Raw genomic sequence first — 25,982 nt, forward strand, 5'->3', positions numbered from 1 at the left:
TGGTTTAATTGAAATAATCCTAACATACAACAAAAGGTCAAGATAAGTATGGTCTTGGCTCAACTCTGAGCTTTAAGTAAGTACACAAATCTACTTGCTTGTGGTCCAATATTTTAGTGATAGAGTGTTGAGTTTTTACTCATGCGTCTCGGGTTCGAAATTTCCTCTTTTCCAGAATTATTATAAGAGTCTCGAACCCTTCCTCTTCCCATTAATTATAAAATTCGAAAAAAAGTATTAAAGAAAAAACACTAATCTACCTAATTTTCTTCAAAATCGAATCAGGTTACTACCTAATCAAATTTGAGATACCACTATAGTGACGCTTGTTAAGTCACCAAGTAAACTATATAATGTAAATGTTCTCTTGTAGATCACCAATGAAAAATATGGTTTTAATGCCCATCTAATACAACTCTAAGTAAAAATTACGCTACATGAGCCATTATATGATCCTTAACAAGTCTTATGCACTTACTAAGGAGAATTTAGAAGCTGAGATTATTATGTTTCCTTTTGTGAAGATCGAATATCAATTGTTAGATGCACTTTTTAAGGAAGGCTCGAGTAGACTGTTTTACAACCTGCTCAACAAGTGGACATGCGTGAGATCTATGCACCAATTGAAATGGAAGCACTAATCGAGTTTTCTTTCATGATATTTAGAATTGTATTATATAGTAGTATTTTTGTTATGACTCATATCCTATTTCAATTGTCTTTATACCTTAACTCTCTTTGTACACATATATTTGGCCAAATCAGATTAATAGTCCTCGTGATAATAGGATTGTTGGGGGACTTTTAAGTCAAGGTGGACGTCGCCTTTGAGAACTTTCTCTCGTCTCCCTTCGTTCGGTTTCATACCAAGTCCTGGAATATCTCAAAAAAGTTAGCTCATCTTAGGAAATATCCCCGTTAGATCAATGACTCGAAGATTAGCATGATTAAGCAAATAATGGCTTGCTCAAGTGAGGTATGGTGTGGAAGCTAGAAGTTTATCAGTTTAGCATGAAAGAGAGAGAGTTTGCATGGTTATATGGTATTTTAGGTTGGATAATCTGGGTTTCCTAGGGTGGTAACAAGGTTTCTGATGGATAGAATACTCAGAGGAAAAGCTATGGAAAAAGCGTTGAGGTTGCAGGGGTGTTGCTTTCTAGATTTTGAGGTTTTCTGTTACGATGTTCTAGCCCATTCTAATGGCTTCTATCTATATTTCTAGTTAAATGATTCCTTTCTAAGGTTCCTAAGGAATCTCTAATTGTGGCTAAGTCCTTTCTCCCATTTTCCCCTAGTTCTCTAATTGTGGCTCATATAGCGATTAGGCTTTGAGGCTTCATTAGGCTTGCGTGTGAAATTTTTAGGCCTCAACAAGGATATTCTGAAGACTGCTCTTAAGTTAAAATAAAAAATAAAAAAAATAAAAAATAAAGGAATTAAACCTTTCTTATGAGATCTGTTAGGTTCAAGCCCAAAATTGAAAGTTATGTTAATTCTTCTATTAATAGGTTGCACGTGACCCTCACATGTGAGGCTACAATTGTCATTTCATCATCCTTTTAGTTTTAGCCTGAGTTAGGGTTATGGTTAGGCAGCGATAGAAACTCCGGTTGCCTGTATATCATCTTCACCTCCTCATCTTCCACATGATCTCTCTATCTTTCTTCTCTCTACTTGTGAAACCCCATCATTAATTTGTTGTATTTTCATATCGTTGGATTTATTAGATTACCGAATTACCCTTGAGTTGACTTTGGCTGACCACCTCGTCGAAACATGTAGTTTTAATTTTAATAATTTATTCTTATCGTACTCATCGCCACGAATGCATAGGCGCGAACGGATTTGAAATTGGATTTGTAACGAAGATTTTACGTTCGAAATGTCGAACATTTTTCGGATATTTTGTGTTTCGTATTATGCAATCTTAAATTGCAAACCGTAGGACCCACATAGGGATTCTTGTCCCCTTATCCCTGTCTTTATCCGGATTCCTTCCCCTTTTTCTGATTTCCTTATCCCTTTCTCTCTCTCCCCCTCACTTTCTCTCTTTCCCTTAAGTTCTCCCTCGAGCTCTCTCTTCTCTGCAACTTCTCCTCTTCCTTCTAGAGTTCAACAACAACATCCACAACCCTCACCAACTGGATGCGGAGACCTTGAAACCCCCGTGCCAAGCCGTGGAACCCCAACAGTGATAGAGTCACTGTTCACACCTCCCTCGACAAACCCCAACGTGTTTTGTGGCTTTTCTGACGTGGATAAGTCCCTTGAAACCTTTGGGGTGTGTTTTAAGGTTAGATCGAAGCTTGTTTTAAGTTGTACATATTTGTTAAACGCATAAATAGCTCGGAGTGAGCTTTCCCCAAATTCCGACGAGAACCCGTGCATTCTAAACGATTTTTTTACTAACTCCAGCCACAACATATCTCCAAAGTGGTACGAACTTCTTCCTCTGATCCAAAGCTTAATTTTCATAGCTTGTATGTTGAAAATGGTGAAGAAATAAGCTCGAACGAAGCTCTAGAAGATCTACCTAGTTTCCGGCTGACCCACGACCTGAAACCGGGTCGACCCGACCTAAATCCCAGTCCAACCTTTCTACCCGACCCAAACCCTTGGACCATATTTTTTGGCCCAACCCAAAACTTTGGCCCACTAAACCAAGCCTAGAAACTGGCCCAACCAAGAAAACCCAAAACCTAGATCTGACTCGGATATGACTCGACCCGACCGATTCCCAGTTTCTAGGTTAGCACGTAGGCGCACTTGGGTGTTTGCCATGGCTGGCACGTGGAGCACACGCGCCTTCGTCGAAGGTACTATGCTCCGCCGCTATGGACGGCGACGCTGACGATTTGTTCAGCGACTCAACTCGACGTGTGGCGACACATGCCGTGGCTCGTGGCCTTCCGAGCCGCCACCTTATGGCAGCGCGAGACGGTACCCGAGGTTCCCTTTAGGTTTTTCTTCGTCCTAAATCCTTTTACAACCTCCATTTTTCCAAATTTAATCATTTTAGTATAATTTTATTAATTTGTCCCTTTATGTGCTTAGGTGCATTTGTTAATGGCGTTTCCGTCCATCCTAGTTCGAACGGCTCTTCGATGACTATGTATCTATGAGTGGACCCCTTCCAAAATGCATGATTTTATTACTAGAAATGCATACATGAAAAGCATGATTTTATGACTACGACGTTTACGAGTAAATTGGATTTACACTTTATGAAATATCATGCTTTATCGAATTTACGTTACTCAAATATTTATGAATATGATTTATGATATGATGTTTGAGCTATTGAGCTCTGATGTGATATATTTTGGAAACATTATGTTCATGATTTTATGTGCTTGCTTAGTGGATATTCATACATGTGTGCCTTTGGGTGAATGATATATTGCCTTCGGACGGGCGATGTAGTGCCTACAGGCGGAAGATTTATATATTGCCTTCGGGCAGGCAATGTAGTGCCTACGAGAGAAAGATTTATGTATGCTTTCGGGCGGACGATGTAGTGCCTACGGGCTGAAGATTTATATATGCCTTTCGGGCGATTGTGATACCACTACTAAGCACACTATATATGAGTTACGTTTTATGAAGGTTTTATAGCATGCTAGGGTTTTCGGAAAACCTATTACTTATTATGCTATATGAGTTTTCATAAACTGAGGGTTAGTACGTTGATGAATAACTGTTTTAGTATTACTATATATATAAACTTGGTCCGCTCATGTTTTGTTTTGCGCCCCCTAAAGACCTAAGAACGAGGCATATGATTCGACTTACGAGGCATTCCCATATTAGTGAACTCGTGTCTTCCTCTCCGCGTTGGACATCTCTTGTAATAGCACCTTCTATTGTACCTTTCGTTTGTATTCTAAATTAGTAGTATGCTCTGAACATGTCATGCATTATCACTATTATTAACTTGGCAGTTGAATATTATTATATCATTTTGTAAGGTTTGTATTTGAATATTACATTGTGTAGTTACGCGCGAAATTTATATGCATGTTTCACATGTTCTCGGCATATACATTCATGAAATGGTTTGTGTCACCCTCGGGTGTCGGCCAACACATGGCCATCCCGTTGTCCTTCAGACATCGGAATTGGGGCGTGTCACTACTTTTCCACTCTTGTTTCCAAATCGGGTCTATGACTTTTTTATAGCTTAAATTCAAATATTTGTCATTTGCGGATATACATATCAAATAGTATTCAAAAGAGTTGTAATCTTGTTTGAACCCTTTGTATTTGTAACTATATATACATTAGTTGAATGAATGAAGAACACAACTTCTAAAAATATGTTTTATCTTACACACTCTCTCTACCACCTGAAATCGACTAGGCTGACCTCTTATGAACAATCCCAATCCAAAGTAAGCAATGCCTGCAAAATGAAAAATACGACTGATAATTGGTTTGATATGGTGGATCTTAAAAGTTTGGTCTCCTTGGTTGGACCAGCAAAACGAAAAATACGACTGATAATTGGTTTGACATGATGCATCTTAAAAGATTGGTCTCCTTGGTTGGATCAACCAGCTACAATTGGCTGTGATTGCGGGGTACGTCGATCTTGATTGGGAAAACTTGGGGATGATGCATGACGGTGGAGAAGGTTTCAGTTCTTTCTTTGTTTGTTCTCAGTACAAAATTGAAAGGTACAAGGAAATGGCATGTTTAACTCACATGTGAGGCTCATGTGCAACCTATTAACAAAAGAATTATCGGAACTTTTAATTTTGAATTTGATTCCTAAGGTAGCGTTTGGTACGCAGACGGGACAGGACGGGACGGGACGGGACGGGACGGGACGGGACGGAACGGGACGGAACAGATGTTCTGTGTTATGTTTAGTACGCGCAGGACGGAACAAGACGGTTGTTCCGTCCTGCGTTTGGTAGCACATGGACGGAACGGAACCAAAAGATTAAAATGACTAAAATACCCATGTTCCGCTGTTGTTTGGTACAATTTTATAGGCGGAACGGGACATGACTCTTTTTTTTTTTTTTTTTTTTTTTTTTAAGTTGTTCAAATTTGAACACTATTATCCATTATTTGTTTTTCTTGGTCCAAATTTTAATAGGTATATATTGTGTTTCACATGCAAACCCCTTTAAAATTTGTAATTTTTCCTGTTTTCTACACCTCCATTCGAATTTTCACCACAAACCCATCAAATTTTATTGTGCAAATTGCAAAACCCACACCCCAATTCAATTTTTAGTCCCTAATTTTGGTCCTTTCAATTGTGGGTTGTTGTTTAGGGAGTTTAGGTTCTACAAACATTAGAATTGGCCTTGTTTAGAAGGACACCCCTCTAAATATTCCCCATTGCAGGAACAAGGCAAACCACATAAGAGCACATGACAAATGTTGAAAAATATATAAGTTTAATGATCATGCATAACGTAAACATTTTAGGGTTTAAACATTTAGAACTTAAACAAAGAAAATGAAATATGCATAACTTAAACATGAAATTTCCGAAATCAAACATTCGTCCTGACTTAAAAAACAAATAATGTCTTGCTAAAGTAATAATGAAAACACTTAGAAGTTGATAAAGTTCCCCATACTAAAACCACAAATACTAATTTCTTCATTTCAATAACAGCTTTATTACAACCTTCACTGATAACAGATACAATATTTGCATCACCATCATTCCTGCTCCTCTTCCTCTTCCTAACAGGTTGAGAAGCACTAGATGTAGCAACAGAAGGAGATGGGGTAGGTGAAAGTGGAGGTATCTCAGAAGTCTCACAATCCTCACTTTCCAAACCCATATTTTCAATTGCATCTGCCGCTGATTCAGCAATGCTACCCGTGGCTCAGTCTCTCCCAAACACCGTACATAGCCGTGGATACAACGGGAATGGCTTATTTGGTTTGCAAGATGCATTGGGATGTTTCTACAATAAGAACCCAAAGAAATCAAGGTTAAGACTTTCAAAGCAACTAATTGTTAAAGAATAAGAAAAAAAAAAATTTACCTTCACCCACTCCTGTAGTATTTCGTCACTATCCACAACAACACATTTTTTCTCATCATCCCAACCAAATCCAGATGTATTCATCATGTCATATGCAGATGAATACTTTTCTTTCAAACGCTTCAATTTGTTTTGTATATGCTTCGGCTCTATATTAATGCCAGGAATCTGTTCCCTCATCTTGGAGGCAACCGTTACAAAAGTACCAGCCTTAAAACTGCCGGTCTCACACCTAACACCATCAGCAACCATCTCCTCGAGGATGGTAAGTAGTACATCCTCCTCATGATCAATCCAATTACGTGAGGTGGCCATATAATCTATCAAATAAGCCATATATTACACAAGTAACACAAATAAACATAGATATAATGACAATGACTAAATTTATATTAGTTGTACTAATCAATTACCAAATCAAATAAGGCAAATCAAATGACAATGACTACACCCTAATTTTAAAATTTATTAAAATTTAGTAACACAAATAGACATATCAAATAAGCCATAACATCTAGATAACTCCCAATTACCATATTACAATAACAAACATCTCAATAGTCTTGATGTTACGAATTTTCAAGCCAATTACAACAACTACATTGAGTCCACATCTAAAAGACAATTACAACAACTACCATGTTAACCAATTTTCAAGCCCTCCTTCCTCTCCACTCATCATATATTTCTCTTGCAAGATCATCCCTCCATTGAGTCCATATTTGGCTTGACTCAACGGTTTCAATGTAGGCTAATACTTCTGGTAAATCTTCCCCTATAGGTAATTCATCAAATGCAAGCCTTGCATTTTCTTCAGGATCAACTGCCATATACATTCTGATAAAATTATGAAGTAAACTACATGCGGTGATCATTCGTCCCTGAATCTTGATTGGATAGTGGGAATGACTTCGTAAGATAGCCCAACGTCGTTTGAGGAGGCCAAAACATCTCTCAATGACATTCCTAGCACGTAAGTGTTTCATATTAAAATATTCTTCATGATTCCTAGGTGCACGTGAATTGTTTTCCCACTCTTGCAAATGGTATCTAGTGCCTCTATACGGTGCCAGAAAACCCTCACCATTCGTATATCCGGAATCAACCAAATAATATGTACCTATATTAGTTGATAATAAATTTTAGTTGTTGGCCAACAAAGGTAAGGAAAAATACTAGGTGCTTGTCTATCTTACCAGTTGGGACCTTGAGGCCATTAGCTCTAGTAACAGCGTCATCAAGAACTCTCGAATCAGTAGCTGATCCCTCCCAACCGGATAACACATATACGAATTTGAGGTCGTGTGTGCATACGCCTAACACATTAGTTGCTATATGACCCTTCCTTGTTCTATATCTTGGTCTATCGACATCAGGCACAGTGACCCCTATGTATGTTCCATCTAGCGCTCCTAAGCAACCCTAGACAAAAGAAAAACTTATATTAATTAGCAATTACAAATAATTATGTTATTAATGATTTTAATATGATTATTACCTTAAAGCATTTCCATCTCGATTCCGTGCAATCCTCTGGGATAGGGGTTGGTTTTGCAAACAACACATCTTGCAAACTGAGTAATGCACGCAATACTCTACGGACATATGGACTAATAGTTTCACCAGACCTAAAAAATCTAACTTGCATTGGCCTATTTTTATTGTGGTGGGCTAATATGTTAACAAAAGTAGCTACTTGCTCCTCTATTGTAACATGACCATCATCTACCAATCCACCACGAGTTTGTAGTAAATCACATAAAACTGCAAATGCATTCCTATCCATTCGTAGCTCCCACAAACAGTTAGTATCACTCAATCGCGTGATACGATTTATTTCCTCTCTCCTAACATGAAGTCTAACAAATGTCCTCTGCTCTAAACTAGCTATTTCCCGTTGTCTCCTTTGTTGTTGTCTATACCTCAACAATTGTGCATTCATAGTAAAGACTTGTGCCATTATAATCCAAACGTTCAAAAGAACAAAGAATTGAGTCTCATATTCATCCATACCTTCACATGCAAAAAAACACATGAATGAGTGGAGTATCAACATACGCTAAATTCATTTTAGATACTTGGACTTGGTAATAATGATAAAAGCAGCTGTGGATTTAAATAAACTTGCTAGCACAAAAATCAGCAAGAAAACATGCATTACCAATTAACAACCCAAACATGCACAAAAAAGGTCCCAAATCACCAAAACAAAACCAAAAAAAAAGTAAAATTTAGCTGCAAAGAAAACAAATAATACATTTATATACCTTTAGCACAAAGAGTTCCAAGAATCAGAATCGAAATTCCAAAAATCTGAAAGGGACAGTTTCCCGAATCTGGAAAACAAAATGCATCAGACACGCACAATAACGATCCAACAAAAAAAAAAAAGATCCAAACCATATAAGCTGATAAACATGCAAAACTCACAGATAAATAACGATCTTGGGCTGATTTAGAATCACGATTCGTAATATTAGTCTTCAGACCTGTAAGCGACCAACAATCTGTCAGAGCAATACCATTTTGTTTTTCCAATAATCCACATGAGATCAAACCCAAACATGTCAAAAAAATTTGTGCCCTTCAACACAGTCAACACATGGATTAGTCCATTGACATTTAGAATGAACCATTGTTCTTTACCACATGGCTGCAATTTTTATATACAAACATTAGTCTTCTAACACAAATTTTCAAGATTGTTTGCGTGTTCACCAAAAACACAAAGGTTTCCAAAATTCCAACGACCCTTTTAATTTCTTCTCAAAAATTCAAAATCCATTTTAATCCAAACTGGAAAAAAGAAAAACTATAAAAAACCACACACAAATAATTTTAAAACAACTGCACTCACACAGTTTATATTTTTGCACAACAGCAATAATGGTTTCACTTGTTTTGAGGACTAATCAGCATCATAACTCCTGTACTTCCCTAGTAGTCTTCTCTTTCACAACCTAATCTTTTCACTATATTTCAAATGCACCGACAGTTTCTTTGCAAAGGCAAATCCTTATATTTTATCAATAAACCATTAAAAAAACGTAAAACAGAAACTCCGAAAATCAAGAGTAGGGCTTGAGAGAGAGGAAAGAAAATCCTATTCCCTAATAAACTCACCCCACACAAAAGAGGACCTTAACTGGGCAGTTTTCAGATGTTTGTTGGTTGTTACAAAAAGAAAAACCTAACTCGAACTTTCACAGTTTACAAATCAATATTTATTAAGATCATATCAGTGGTTCATAGATAGAGCATATGAGTGTTTTGTCCTTACAAGAAAAGAGTCCAAATCTTGACATCCCTATACCTATGTCATCCTCCTATAGAGAAAAATTGGTCACGTCTATCTTTTTTCAAAGATGAGAGTACATTTCTACGAATTCTGTTATATCTACAAGCTCTTGAACACTGAATTGGTCCCTTCATTAGGCCTAATCCAAACATTTGATCTAAACCTAGCACTAAAACGTCATGAAATTATATTTAACCACATAAGCCAGCTTTATGTCATCCTTCTAAATTCATAATAACAGCTTTATTCAGAAATTGAATTACTCCAGAATGCCAAAGAACCTTAAATTTCCTCTAAATCAAGCAATATAAGAAATAAAATTACATTTCCAAAATCTATAAATTTAATGGATTAAACAGTAAATATACTAAATGAGACTTCAGCCATCGAAACTAAAACTCAACCAACAATACCCTTTTCCATTATGGACGTTTTTATAAATCAAGAACAATGCCTAATCTCTGTTCTTTCACAAAAAGACAAAATTACCAAGATTGATAATTATATACTGTTAAAGTTAACTAAGTAACCAACAGAGATAAGAGTAAAAATATAAACATAAACTGAAAAAGTTAGTGATTATATTCTTCACTGCTTCTTTCCTCGTACTTTTCTGTGCATCAGATTTCCATCAAATCAAATTGAATGGGAGATATATACCAAATTAGGTGTTTTAGTGAATCAATATTCTTCAAAGCAAACAACCAACTGCTCTAAGCAGATGTATAATAGCAGAAAGCCTGCTTTACTACTAATAAACGAACCAAAATCAACCCAAAATCCATAGCAAAGAGGCCAGCTAATAAAAGCCTGCTCTACTGCTCTACTACTCGATACCCTTCTCTTGGTTGCTGGAGAAAATGAAATAAAAAGATGCATTGACTGCTAAATGATTGTCAGTGGCCAAGTCATTAGAAACAGGACAGAACAAAAAACCAAGCATAGTCAATCCCTAGATGCCTGTTTGTAATATTTTTTACTGGGTTGTTAAGATCCCACTCAACACTAATTCTTTACCCTGTCCTTTTCCTTTTCATTCAAAACCGACAATTCGACATTTGAATTAATAAACTCCCCTTTCCTTCTCTGTTGATCTTAGCTAAACCCAGAATGCAAATCCTCCATTCAAATCACAAACCCATAAAAATATTAAAATCTGAGAGAAACCCAGAACCTAAAATCACCTCAACTTTCATTGTATCATCCAAATAACCCTATCACAAGATTTTCTCCAAATTAGAATCGACTACTAATTAAATAATAAAACAATTTTCTTAAAGCAAACCAACCAACATAAATAATCAAAACCAAAATTATCTAATTCAGCTGGGAAATAAACTACGAATCCATAAATCCAATAATTACCAATCCATATTTATTGTAAACAGAAATAGTTTACAAATGAAATCAGGCACTTATTAATACTGTAACTGACAAACAAATCTTGATTTTGTGATCACCAATTCAAACATTCAAGTTACCCAAAAATACAGAGGAGAGAGAGAGAGAGAGAGAGAGAGAGATACCTGAGGACCACCAAGTTCGCAGAGCTGCTACACGGAAGAGGACGAGGAGGAAGGTTGCGAAGGGGACGAGGAGGAAGGTTGCGAGGCTGCACAGTAGAAGATGAGCAGGAAGGTTGCGAAGGGGAAATGGATGCAGAGGTGAAGAGAAACGGCTGAGAAGAAGAGATTTTGTTTTTAGGGTTTGTTAACTGATTTTGAAGTTGTAAATTTTGAAAAAGACCAGGGGCATTTTTGTCTAAAAATATTGGAAATTTTTGTCCCACAGACGTGGAACAACCCGTTCCAGGGTGGGGGTGTGGAACAAAAAATCATCCAAAATCTGTTCCGTGGAACAGCGCGTTCCACTCATTTTAGGCGCACCAAACACGGGACGGAACGCCTCGTCCCACTCTGTTCCGTCCTGTCCCGCGTACCAAACGCGACCTAATGGATCTGAACACAAGGATTTAATTTCTATTTTTTTGCCACGAGGGGCAATTTTCAGTTCTCCCACTTTGTCTAGTTTTGTCTCTTTGTGTAAAGACAACAAAACCTTGAAACTACTATGTTCAAGAAAGAGAGAGAGAGAGAGAGAGAGAGAATGAAGGACGGAGAAAGTAACGAGCAAGTGAGTGAGTGAGACTGTGAGAGCTAGTTTACTCTCCCAAGGCTGCAGCTTGTGCAGGGTTTTTGTGCTGTCATCAAGGCACCCTTGAATTGAATTGATACTTTCTCTTTTCTTTTTTGTTCCACCAAATCATCTTCAAGTTGAAACCATCACAGCTTAATCTAGTCCTTAAATAAAGCTTCACCTACTCACTCATACATTTGCCTCTCCTTTTGTCGGAAAGGGACGGATCCTTTTATCTAATCATTCTTATTAAATAATTCAAGTTTTTGAAATTTGATTGAATAGTTAAAATTATTATAATTTTTAAAATGAGTGTTTTTAATCGTTTGATCAAATTTTTAGAATCCGAATTATTTGATAAAAATGATTAAATAGAATGGATCCGGATAAAATCCCTTTTCCCTTTTTGTATACCCAATAACAATCATTATACTAAAATAATCATCCACCCCATTATTGCTCCCCTTCTTTTTACTATTGTATGTACATATACGTATATGTGTATATATAAAAACAAAAGGGCCAGCTTCACTCCACTGATCCACTGCTCTCTCTCTCTCTCTCTCTCTCTCTCGCCCCCCCCTTCAATCTCTCTCTATAGAAAACACATTCAAGTTGTTTGTGTTGTTTTTCTCCATGGATTCTTATGAAGCTACCAAGATTGTTTTCTCAAGGATCCAAAGCTTGGATCCAGAAAATGCCTCAAAAATCATGGGGTGCCTTCTGCTGCAAGACCATGGCGACAAGGAGATGATACGCTTGGCATTTGGACCAGAAACTCTCCTGCACAATCTCATCCTCAACGCCAAAACCCAACTCTCCCTTCTTCCCTCCGACAAACCTACTACTACTTATACCACTACTTCTGCTACTTTCACCCCCATCTCTAGGCCTACCCCTTTGTCCCTCTCCTCCTCCTCCTCCTCCTCTTCTTCCTCAAACCTTTGGAGCCTCTCCAATTCCGTGAGCCCCTCTGCTGCTTCTTCTCCGTCTTATGCCAGTATTCTTACCAAAAACACTAACCCTACTTCTCTCTGTGCTTCTAGTAGCGAAGTTGTTGACAAATACCAGTTTCAGAGCAATCTTTCTTTTCTCAGTGATCCAAAAACTGATGACTTGTTTTATGGATCTGAAGATTTGAATTCTGGGGGTGGATGGAAACCATGTTTGTATTATTCAAGAGGGTTCTGTAAAAACGGCAGCACCTGCCGTTTTCTCCACGGCGGCAGCTCAGTTAATGTTTTTTCTCCAGGCAATGCCAATGTGATTGGACAGTGCCAGGAGATAATCAGATCCAATGCCGCTGCTCAGCAGCAGAAACTGGCTGCAGTGTCACACTTCATGGCTGGCCGCGGTGGTGATGCTTCCTCTTTCCCATACAACAAGTGCATGGATTTTCTTATGCAACAACAAAATGACTCTCCAAGGTATATATATACTTGTAATATTAACTAAAGTGGTAGTAAAATGTATTTACAGTTTTTGGTTGTTTATCCGGAATCATTTGGGGTATGATGTTCCGATCTACTTTGTGTTTCGCTTCAGTTTTACGAATAAAGCAGATCAAGTCGTCTTTAACTTTCCATACTTTCCGCTGCAAATTTTCAGTAAAAAAACTGACCACACTCTAATAAAATGTACTTCAAGCTTGGTTCTTACTAAATTTAACTTTTGCATAAAGTTATTGCCTCTAAATGAATTTTGTTTGGATTTTTCATGTGTTTTTTCAGGTCAGCAGCATCTGCATTGATGATGGGTGATGAAGTTCACAAGTTTGGGAGATACCAACATGATCGAAACGATTTTTCGACTTTAAATTTGGGAGGAAATGTCAATCACAGTTCAAGGCAGATCTACTTGACATTTCCAGCTGATAGTACATTTCGAGAAGAAGATGTCTCTAATTATTTTAGGTAATTAAATGGTTTTTCTTTTCTCCTTCTAGCAACCTGATGAAGTACTTAAAACTGAGAACTTGTGTGGTTTTGAAGCATTTATGGACCAGTGCAAGATGTGAGGATTCCATACCAGCAAAAGAGGATGTTTGGATTTGTTACATTCGTCTACTCCGAGACTGTGAAGATCATTTTGGCGAAAGGGAATCCTCATTTCGTATGCGATTCTCGGGTGCTTGTGAAGCCTTACAAGGAGAAGGGCAAAATCCCAGACAAGTAAGTTGTGCATTTTTGAGTCTTCTGGTTTTGTTTTTGCTTTTACAATTTTTGCCTTCCTCCTTCCACATTGTTAATTTTGCTTTGAATTGACAATTCCAGGAAGCAACAACACCAACAGTTTGAGAGGGAAGACCACCATCTGTGTAGAAGCCTGTCCGCGATCGATTCGAGAGAGCATTATGATCTCAATCCTGGTAAGAAAACATGGTCCTTTGATGGTATACAACAGCTCATGTAAAATGAGGATTCACTATGAATCTTATTTTCTTTGATGTCTTTGTAGGATCAAGAACGTTTTACAATACACAAGACATGCTTTTGAGAAGGAAATTAGAGGACCAGGCTAAGTTGCAGCAAGCCATTGAAATCCAAGAAAGGAGACTTATGAACCTCCAACTTCTAGGCATCAAACCCAACAATCTTCATCATCAGAATCAGTACTACAATGGTTTATCAGAAGGGTCTCCATTTCCTTCACCCACTTTGTCACATGCATCCAAAAATCAATCCTTCAATTTTTCACCTAGAGGCAATAATGAAGAAGTCCCACAAGGTTTGCTAATCAATGTGTTTCTAGAGTTCTTGATGTAGAAAGATAGTTGCATTACCAAGGGAAGTGATTTCCACACCCTTCTTATCCACATGCACACCCCTGCTTATTTTTGATAATTGGACTGAGTAAATTACATGGGACTCAATGGTCGGGAATAAGCTGTGTGCAGAAAGAGAAAATGGGTGTGTTGAAATCGGTTTCCATTACCAATTAGTGGTGCTTAATTCATTTATGCTTTGTTCACATTGCATGTTCTTGCAGAATACGATGAAGCTGAAAAACTGCAGCAGGAGATGAATCCAACTTTTAATCATCAAAATGAAGATAACAATGGCGATGATTTTAGCCTGCATGAAAGGTTTTGATCAGAATAAATTTAACCTTCAAATTAATTTCTGAATAAATATATAATGTCCGAATCAATGTTAATTCATTCTTTTTATTTGAAAAGCAGTATGGAGCACATTCTCCCTGATAGCCTATTTGCATCTCCAAAGAAATCAGCTGCTGGAGACCAAATAAATGTCTTCTCAACTACTGCTTCTGCACAAGTCAATACTGAAAGCTTCACCAGAACCACCACCATTTCTTCTAACAATATTAATGATAATTTACTGCCCACCACTTCTACCCCAAATGCAGATTCCCCAAAATCTGTTCTTTCCAAATGTCCAGGTACTGTCACTTCTTCTTTCCCCATATAACAAAATACAAACAAAAACACACACATACACATATGCTTTGCTTTACTACTGCTATGATCCATATAAAGACCAAAAAATAAAAAATAAACAAATTATTAATTTTAACATTTTAGGTTTTCTTTTGGAATGTAATTAAGAAAGTCAAGCATGGGCAGCATTGGGGGAGAAATGACCTTGCTACTGCTAGGGTAAGCATACATTTCAATCTCTTGCAAGATTCTTATAAGCTTATTATACACAATTCGAGCCAAAGTGATCACTCATGTGAAAATTTTATGGTGCTTCGGAGTATATCTATATACTCTAGAACAAGAATCTTGATCATTATATCTTGAACTAATAACTTAACAGTTTAAAATTCAGAGTAAAGAACACTCCAGAGCACCATAAAAAATCCCTCGTTCTTGGTAGTAATTACATTTTGTATACTTTCTTAATTTGCAGAAACAATTGAGAAGGATTACAAAAGGAAGAAAAAGATCGTCTAGCTATATAGCCAAAAGCATATACCTATATCAAAGCAAACTTGCAGACAAGATCTCAGCAAGATCACTATTGTCATTAATATATATATATATGTATGTATGTATGTATACTATTTAGAATAATAATACCTAATTGTATACATAAAAAAACAGATGGACTGATTTATTTTAGTGGGGTCTATTTCAGTACTCTCTGCCCTATCTCCATAGGTATGTGCTGGCTGGACCACAGCAAGCAAGCTGTAACAATGTAACATATCAACTTTCATATGATATTTTAATTTAGGGTTACTTATCTTTTTATTTTACCACTTCAGACTTATATGTAACCGGTTTATGGCTAAGTAAATAAATATAAAATTATATGTAAGTTTTTTTCTTCCGCATGAAGATAAATCATTAAATTAGAATGTCACGAATTAGTATGAGACCGTACATGTTTGATTTAAGGGGCTCCCCTTTTTGTGCTAGAGAGACGAAAACTCTGGATCAGATTGAGAGGTATTGTTGTAGATGAAGTAGGATTCTTTCATTTTCTATTTTCTTTTCTTTCTTCTACTTTTTTTTATATTTTTATTTTTGTCTTTATGCTTTTGTTAAAAAAATAATATAAAATGTTAACGTGAATTTAATATAACCGTTCAAGTAAGAAGAACACAAAGAACATAAAAATTAGAAGGGAAAAGAATATTCGTTGGGGATAGCCAATAAAGTAGTGAGCAAGTGTAGCAGAAGCATAACAATTGCACTGAAATGGAGCCCTCAAAAGCAAAAAGCAGCAGAGGAGATGACTCAGTGGAGGGAGGGTAAAAAGCTGAGCATCTCTGGCTCCATCTTGAGGCTTAATCTAGAATTACATTATATGAAAAAGAGAGTATCTCCGGATTTCTTCTACCAAGGTAATCAAATCATATTCGGATCATTTTGGATCTTTTCTATCAAGGTTACCGGATCAAGTCATTCGGGTTTTTGAAATTTCATCCAACGGTCTACCTGTTTTGACCATTTAAAAGTTATAATAATTTTTAACTGTTGAATAAAATTTTGAAGGTTTGAATCACTTGATCCACTAACGTTGGTAGAATCTGAGCTAGGCTGTCTGAACATAAAAGAAAAGAAAACTTTATGTGCATTTGGAAAATTATGACAAAAAGGAGGGGTAAAAATAATAACAAAAGAAAGAAAAGTGGTAGTTGTCCATTCATGCGAGTAAAGGGGGTTGCTTTTGGAGGACTCTTTCTTTTGTCTTATTTTGTAATTTTTGCTTTAAACAAGGGTTAATATATAAAGGAAGGGCCACAGAGTCAGTCCCTCACATGGCGTCTGAAAGCCCTTTGAATGGTATCCATGCCGATCTGGGCACCACGCACTCCTTTCCCTTTCAGTTTCAGTGCCTTTTTTGGACCTTCCTTCTCTGACCCCTTTCTGATTTTAACATTTGCTTCTCAATTTTTGTTTTTGACTTATAGGGTTTGATGGAGAGAGTAAAATAGAAAGCATTCACTGTTGTGTGACGTCACGGTTTAATGATACATTGTTATGTGTAAGGTTTTCTTCACATAAAAATGTATTTTTGGAGACACTATGATGGTTTTGAACTCGTTCTATGCAAGTTGCTTTCGATTTGATGTCCTCGTGTTTTGGCATGGTTTGATAGAAATTTCCAGTACGTTGTTGTAGATCTCATATTTTGGAATTTATTGTCATTTCAATGACCAATATTTAGTAGTCGAGAATTTCGATTCACAAGATACGTTGAAACATAATACATTTTTTGTGGGTTGATAAATTGAAAATTTTCTTCAAGGGGTAATGTGTCTTCGTTGACATATGTTGAAATTAAATTGGGGGAGCATTCTCTGTCTTCCTATTTCTCTCCCTCACATCTAGTTTTGTTGTATAACGCATGTGAGGGTTGTTGAACAAATCAATGAGAACGACAATGCAATTCAAGATGTCCCTCCGACATCCCCAATATCTTTGAGACCTTCAAGATAACGGTTAATTTCTGCTACAACATCAAGATCGACTTGAGGAGCCAATTATGACTGGCATGTATAAGAAGGAAAGTAAATGGTGGTGTGTACATGAGTGGAGAAGAGGAAGAATTGTTGAACAAAAGCAATAAAAAATAAAATTAAGCTCATTAAATATGTGGGACAATTTCAAGTCATCATATCTCTTTTGAACAGTCTAGATTGAAAAGGAGGGAAGGCGAGGGGAGATAATCCAAGTTCAACAAAATTTGTGCACTTCAAGCAATTGACATGATTACACATAGAGGGCATTTAGGTCATTTCGGACATCCAGGTGCCATGGTCCAACGCTCTTTTTTAATACACAAAATGTTACTTAATTCAATTCTAATGTTGAAAATATTTTGTGAGTTCAAAATTACCCCTGAAATTGTGGATTTGATTTGAGCTCTTGCTTAAATTTTTGTTTGTGAGTGTTGTATGTCTTGCATTTGTGTCCCACTCTTGGGGACTGCCTCCCTATAAACGACAGTGCGATAGTGCTCCAAACAGAGTCAATATGGATGTTGTGGGTTTCACAACAAAATTATAACAAAAAAAAAATAAAAGAAAAAAAAAATACGGTCTAAAAATTTTCTCTAGGTACGGATCAGTGTTTTATTTATACAAACGATATTAGAGAATGAGATAATCAAACGTTATGATCTTGAGTGCAAGAAGTGTGGTACCATGCGTGGACGTATTTAGCATAAGGGGATTAGTGACCAATTTGTACGAGTAAGTTCATATTTGTAAGATGGAATCGTTGCCGATGTTTAGGCCAACATGTGGAGATACAGCACAGCAGGACCACCAAAAAGGTATTCATGTTGGATAACTGCATTAATGTAATTCTAAATCTAATGTGGTTAAGATGTCTCCATCATTTGCCCCTCACATTCTGACAATTTTCAAATGGCTGCCCTCCTCACTCAACATTGTTAGCATATATTTAGATGTGTTAATTAATTTGATTTATATTGTGCTAGGCTAGTGTGGTGTCCAAATCAACCTAATTAGGAGATTGGTGATGTTTCCATGTCGTTTAAGTGACATGCTTTAGGGTATTTAAAAGAAATACTTTTGAATGTGTGAAATGACCAAATGCTCATAGAAGGGAGAGAATTGACTTTTGTTGACCATAATGTCATGACATGTATGATAGCATCTTAGTACATTATAATGCTCGTCAATATGAATGCGTGGGCGTAAACGGAACGTAACACAGTTCCATAATTGACTGCCACTTGAATTTGTAGCAGGCGGAGATCCGACGATTAGATCATTATGAAATTGTAATAATATTTATTGTAGAAGAAATGTGTTTGCCTTAAACAACTTATAGATCGGAAATCCGATGTCAGATCTTCCAAAATGAGACTAATTGGGGGGAGGGGTAGGTTTTACCAGATACCGTTTTGACCGAGGATTGACTTGTGGCCAACATTTTTGCAATCTCAAATATTGAAGTTAGCATCACTAGAGGCCAAATAGAGCCCAGCGGGCAAAATCTGCCCATCGTCACTCTATCTTGTGATGAGATGAAACATTCGTTTCTACTAAGTATGATATGCAAACGTTTATGTAGTGTATGTTGAATTTCTCGTATGTACGATGAACTACGATTAGCTTGATCCATTCATAGAGTACGTAGGCAGACTAACTCGAAAGATGTAGCCATTATATTAAATAAAAATTAATTGATACCACATCTCGGAGTTCGAGACATGACATTTTTGTGATTGGGCTGGGTATGACTTTACCAATTGGCAAAGACAAAGCTCCTCCGAAGAGAGCTAGTCGAAGGTGTGAGTAGACTTTTACTTTAAAAAATCTTTCTTTATTAAATGTTAAGCATGCCTAGACAAATATAAATATTGATTTCTCTATTATTACTTATCTTGGGGTAAACATACCTTACACAGGTTTAGAGTATTGTACCAGCTTACGATTGTCATATTTAGCTTACACGTGTACAATATATATACTTAGCTTGTCTACAGACATAACATTCACCTTGCACGTGTATGATATATACTCAACTTGTCTACTACATGATATTCACTTACACATGTATGTTATATACTCAGCTTGTCACGTCGAGATTACTCTGTAATGGCATGATTATACAATTATACTCAACTTGTTAGTATGTCGAGATTACTCTGTAATGACATGATTATACAGATATACTCTCAGCTTGTCAATATGGCAAGATTATTTCGTATTAACATGATTATAATATTATACTTAGCTTGTCATTACTTCGAGACTACTCAGTGATGACATGATAATATTATCCAGCTTACACTAGTTACAGTTAGTGTAGGATATCGTATGATATGTCCGTGAAGCAAAAAATAATCAAGAAAATTATGAAGGCGACACGTGTACTTTTGGGTGAAAAAGACAAAATTACCCTCAAGGTAAACCGGTATTCACATGCACATGCAACGGACAATAACGGCTCAATCAAAGAAGAGTCAAAGGTGATCAAAATGATATTTATTCAAAACCCTTTCATCACTCCTCATCAAATCCTCACTCAAAAAGTAACTCCCAATTTTCATATTCAATTTAGGATTAATTGCCAGTTAATTGCAAGATACTATTTCACATAATATCTTGCAATTACACTCATAATTTGACCATATGTGGCCGGCCCCTATTCTCCAAATTGGGCCGGTCACTCCCTTATCAATAGTCATGCTTGCCCACTAAAATGCTAGTTCATTCTCTTCCGAAAAATTCCTAAACACTTTCTCTCTTTAATTCTAACTTTGGCATCGGAGATTCTTCACCAAAGACAAAGCCCCTCCGAAGAGAGCTAGTCGAAGGTGTGAGTAGACTTTTACTTTAAAAAATGTTTCTTTATTAAATTTTAAGCGTGCCTAGTCAAATATAAATATTGATTTCTCTATTATTACTTATCTTGTGGTAAACATACCTTACACAGGTTTAGAGTATTGTACCAGCTTACGATTGTCATATTTAGCTTACACTCGTACAATATATATACTTAGCTTGTCTACCGACATAACATTCACCTTGCACGTGTATGATATATACTCAGCTTGTCTACTACATGACATTCACTTACACATGTATCTTACATACTCAGCTTGTCACGTCGAGATTACTCCGTAATGACATGATTATCTAGTTATACTCAACTTGTTAGTACGTCGAGATTACTCTGTAATGACATGATTATTTAGATATACTCTCAGCTTGTCAATATGGCAAGATTACTTCATAATAACATGATTATACTATTATATTTAGCTTGTCATTACTTCGAGACTACTTAGTGATGACATGATAATATTATCCAGCTTACACTAGTTACGGTTAGTGTAGGATATCGTATGATATGTCTGTGGAGCAAAAAATAATCAAGAAAATTATGGAGGTCACACGTGTACTTTTGGGTGAAAAGGAAAAAATTACCCTCGAGGCACACCAGTATTCACATGCAAATGCAACGGACAATAACGACTCAATCAAGGAAGAGTCAAAGGTGATCAAAATACCTAGCAACTCAGCCTAATGGCACGCCGGGGGCAAACGAGCACCACAAGGACATACTAGCCCAACTACCAAGAACTGATGGCATGCTTTGTCCTCAACATTCCAAACGATTTAATACTGAAACAACAAATCACTAGTAGTCGAGCATCACGGGCCTAGTGGTCCAATTCCTCCTATTGCGCACAACTTGGCCCAAGCCAGCCCTAGCTCTGCTCTCATAGCCATGCCTACTTGCTCCACGGCTCCCGGCAGCCTTTGATCTATCATTATGGCTCCTAACTGTGCCAATCTTACACCACTGCTCCCAGCCATACCAATCTTTCCATGTGGCTTATGCCGACCAAACCCATGTCACTCCAAACTTCAAAGTATTCAACGATGGAGCGGAAGAAAATGCTTTATTAGCAGCTTCTGCTAACGAAAGACTTAGTGGTGAAAAAGCTTACAATTTATTCAGATTCTTAGCTGATCACCAACCAAGCCTTAAAAGGGCACACGACGAAACATCTAATGATGGTGCAATACTTGAAGAAAGTCTGGAAGCAAGTCACTGCGCTTCCTACGTACACCTTTACGCGGGTTCCACAAACAGTTCGAAGTCTCAAGCAGATCGCCGAACAAGACGTTATAGGCTGAGGATTATTTCAGTTGTCTAGCAATCCAGTTTTCCTCAGCTACACTCACAACAAGGATTTCCATGCTCTCCAGTACAATAAGGTAAACCAATTCCTCGACACCCATATAGGTCTGCTCTCTAGTGCGAGAGGATAAACTAATTGATCTCTAGTGCAAGAGGGTAAACCAATTCCCCGACACCCATCTTGGTCTGCTTTTCAGTGCGAGATGATAAACTAATTGCTCTTCAGTGCAAAAGGGTAAACTAATTCCCCGACACCCATTTGGGTCTGCTCTCCAGTGCGAGATGATAAACTAATTACTCTCCAATGTGTAAAGGTAAACTAATTCCCCATCTAGGTCTACTCTCCTATGCGAGAGGATAAACTAATTGTTCTCCAGTGCGATATGGTAAACTAATTCCCCAGCACCCATCTAGGTTTGCTCTCTAGTGTGGGAGGATAAACTAATTGCTCTCCAGTGCGAGGAAGCCACACAGCTTTAAAGATCAAACACTCGAAAACCAGATAAGTAGCAAATGGTCAGAGGGCAGCAACCACTTCGTACTCAACAGTTCGCTCATCCAACACTTCATCTTCAGCAGCTCCAATCTCGGCAACTCCGTCCTTGATTTCTCCATCTACGGCAGCTGAAAAATCAAACTTAAGCAATTTCCTCATTCTTGGCAAGCAACCCAAATCGTGGCCCATGCACGTGACTTCCTCGACCCATGTCGAGCCAACCTTTGGCTTCAGTCAAGCCGAGCAATACAAGTTGTGGCCCCTGCCACACCACCTTCTCGGCCCATACCAAGCAGAATCCTGGCTCTTGCTAGCCGATGTACCGCACCACCCCGACGATTGCCCCATGACAACACCACCCAAGAAGAAGACAAAGAAAATTAAGTTTTTCTTACATTGGTGCAGGCGGAGAAGACAAAGAAATCAACAGAAGGCGGTTCTTTGTATGGGCAAGCAAAGAAGAGTGCTAGGGGAGGGGGAACAAATATCTTCTAGCTTTCTTTTTTTCTTGTAGGGATAAATAATTGCCCTCTGAAGTTGATTTAATCCACTACTTATCTAGTGGGTTATCATATAACACATCCACACAACACGGGTATGTAGACGTCTATGGCCATATGATACAATTGAGGATATATGTATATATTTCTTCTCTGGTGCAACTCGGAGTCGTATGGCTTCACCTTCGGGTGATGAGGTCTACCATGTTTCTTCATTACGTAACCCAGTGTCGTATAGCTTCACCTTTGGGTGATGGACAAGTACTGCATTCGGGCAAATGAGGAGTTGATGATATTGATGATATACCCCCAGCTTCACTAGCCTGGGGCTAATGTCGGTGTGTGATGTTATATATTTCTTCTTTGGCGTAACCCAGAGTCGTACAGCTTGACCTTCGGGTGATGGGGCCTACCATGTTTCTTTGCTAGCGTAACCCAGTGTCGTACAACTTCACCTTTGGGTGATGGAAAGGTACTACCTTCGGGCGACTATGATACCCCTAGAAAGTACAGTATTAATGAGATTTATGGATTTGCCTTCGGACGATGATAACACCATTATTGAGCATGGTTTGACTCGAACTTGTTTTACGAATGTTTTCATGGCATGTAGAGTTTTCAAAAAACTACTATGTAATATTATATATATGTTTTCAAAACAATGAGGTGAATGGTTTTCTTATTATTAGTACTATTATTATAAACTTGGGTCCATTCACCTTTTTTGTTTTGCGCCCCCTTTAGGATTTAGAATTGAGGCATATAATCTCGGCATCAGGGCACTTCTGCGTAGTGATCTTTGAGTCTTCTCAGGGTAGAACCCATTCCTTTGTTCATACCTTTTATAATAATTATTTCACATTATTCTTGAGTAATTGTATGCTCTGAACACGATTCTGCATTGGTATATCACCTTCTACTTACATATTTTAGCTTCATCCCTGCTTTAAATAGCGTCGCCACCCTCAGGTGTTGGCCAGCACATGCCTATCCTAGTATTTGGGGATATTGGGATCAGGCTGTGTCACGTACTCAGATTAGCAATGTCTGCTGGGGTCGGAGTAGAAGTTGGCACAAATGGCTGTCTTTCTGGGGTTATGGTACTTATGCTACCATAATAGAAGATAGGAATCTGGGTTTGCGGAGTGGTCCCGTTGGAGTTTTCTAAAGCCTTCATATATTTCTTGACGTCCATGAAGTTTGTGTGACTTTCCGCAGAGAAGCAATGTAGGCTTTCTCCAACTTATCAATAGAGGTGTTAATCTTTAACAAAGTTTCTCAAACTTGTTCTATGATAGGAAGGGATCCAGCGATTGGAGCATCGTTACTCCCTGGGGTGGTTGTAACATCAGGGGTTGGTTGCTTGCCCTTAGAATGGTGGTGGCATCTGGAATATGGTTATTCCCGATGAGTGCAATGGGTGCGTTTGGGGTTAAACTGTATCTCAGTGCCATGTTAACGGTTTTAATAGAGCTTTCAGTCATGTTTGTGGGAAAGTGGTCTGATTATGAGGAATATGAATTAACTCTTAATGAAATCACCAATTGTTGGAACCAAATTTGCGCACCACCATGAAGGTTGAAGATGCACAAATATGTTTACTTGTAAAACCGGGCATAAACTTGAATTAGCCAAACAACAGGGGTGTGTGCTGATTAAAGCCTCTCCAACGATCAAGTTAGTAAGCAATACAAGACTTAAGCAGTGGGTAAGAGCATAAGTAGGTAATAATTGCATTACCAGAGATTAACCCTAGAATGATATATTTATACTCTTCAAGGATGAGACATTTTAGGATAGTGAATTTGTATTAAACTAAGAGAATCTTAGATGATATTTAGAATGTAGATATTGCATCCTCTTAGAAGTGTGATTACTTGTGGCATATGCCAATCCTTAGATTGTAAGGACTCCAAGATTATAGAAAACATGATGATTCCTTGTTGGATTAAGCATATATTGCAGGATAAGCATGGTCAATCTCTGGCAAGTCGTCAGACTTCGCCCATTGATTCCAAAATAAAATGATGTGGCATTGATGCTCCATTTATTCAGCTTTGCTTTGGAGGCTATTGAGTCCATGACCAAACTTATGAGTATTCGAATTCCGGTCCACCTTACTCCGGCTTTGGAAAATCATGCTCTCACATTAGCAATATCTAATAGCATAATAAAACATAATATTAGACTTGGCATTTGTATCGTGTGTTCCGTGTTCATGTCATTTTTATGACATACCTGATATCTTAACGGGTCGTGTCGTGTAAAACTTGTTAAAATGAACAAGTAACATGACTCGCTTTGAACTCGACCCGTTACCAGTCAAAGAAAAATATATTTTAAACCAATAAATAATCAAAAGAAAAACGTAATACTAAAAACGTAAGTGAGATCAAAGAATCCAACGGTAAGGATTTTAGTTCACATAAGTGAGATTAAATCCTATGGTTATTGTTGTAGTAAGGTTTTTTTAATAGTTTTTTAATTAATCTAGAAGTGTGAAGAAATATATATTTAAACACTCATAACGACAAGCTCTACAATTTTTGTGAAAATGTCAACTCTGAAATTCGCCATCATAATCCTATAAAACCATAGATTTAAATTTAACCATTGATTGTCATTTACGTTTCTGCTCCATTCTTCTAACTAAATTTCATTTTTTAGATTTTCTTTTTCAAAAACATGACATTTTAGCAGAAGCAGAAAGATGAACGGTTCAGATCATTGATATCACATTCAGATTTGTACGGTTGGTGAAAATATTTCTTAGAGTTTCTAAAGTCCCTAGAATATATGTATAATCGACTTATATTTCAGTTAATCGTCGGAATGTGATATCAACGATCCGAACCGTTTTTTTTTTTTTTTTTGCATCTACTAAAAGATCATGTTTTCAAAACGAAAATCTAAAAAATGAAATCCAATGAGAAGAATAGAGCGTAAACGACCACCAGCGGTTAAATATAAATCTAGGATTTATGGGTTTTGTGCCAAATTTCGGAGATGACTCCTTTAAAAAAGTTGTAAAGCTTGTTATTACGAGTGTTTGTATATTCTTTTCTCATTTTTCACACTTCTACGTCGATCTTTATGAATTATTAATTTGCACTCAAACAATAAAACACTATTCATGAGGGTTTGGAGGGTTTTAAAAATCTTAATGACTATGTAACCATCTTTTAAGTGTAGAGAATGCAATCTCAAGCGTTTATATATTTTGTTTTCACATTTTCACACATTTTCATTAATTATTATATATTTTTTATTATGAGCATTGACATATTTTTCACACCAGAATTTAATTATTATGCTTTTTTTAATAGGCTATAGTAATTTTAAATTGCTTTGGTATTTTTAATGTGCTTTGGAATTTTATATGGATGGCTATTTTATTAAGGTTTTTTGGTAGTTTAAAATTATCAAACTAACTTTT

The 25,982-nt window shown here is 37.2% G+C and overlaps 1 protein-coding gene across 3 annotated transcripts; it reads left to right on the top strand.

The window, feature by feature from the left end:
* Positions 1 to 11,989: 11,989 nt before the first annotated feature.
* LOC137715548 (zinc finger CCCH domain-containing protein 46) lies at positions 11,990 to 15,067 on the top strand. 3 transcript variants are annotated; one of them, XM_088690997.1, is made up of 8 exons: positions 11,990 to 12,875; positions 13,179 to 13,361; positions 13,440 to 13,619; positions 13,722 to 13,816; positions 13,906 to 14,175; positions 14,437 to 14,533; positions 14,630 to 14,850; positions 14,993 to 15,067. In XM_088690997.1, exons 1-8 carry the CDS (start codon positions 12,085 to 12,087, stop codon positions 15,013 to 15,015), a joined length of 1,860 nt encoding a protein of 619 aa, XP_088547123.1. In that variant the 5' UTR covers positions 11,990 to 12,084; the 3' UTR covers positions 15,016 to 15,067. The 3 variants fall into 3 exon arrangements, with proteins under 3 accessions (XP_088547123.1, XP_088547121.1, XP_088547122.1); XM_088690995.1 differs by having other exon boundaries at positions 15,017 to 15,067; XM_088690996.1 differs by lacking the exon at positions 14,993 to 15,067 and having other exon boundaries at positions 14,630 to 14,896.
* Positions 15,068 to 25,982: the final 10,915 nt, after the last annotated feature.

This window comes from Pyrus communis, chromosome 3 (genome assembly GCF_041283825.1).
Source record: "Pyrus communis isolate YQ-2024b chromosome 3, ASM4128382v1, whole genome shotgun sequence".
NCBI classification, from domain to species: Eukaryota; Viridiplantae; Streptophyta; class Magnoliopsida; order Rosales; family Rosaceae; genus Pyrus; species Pyrus communis.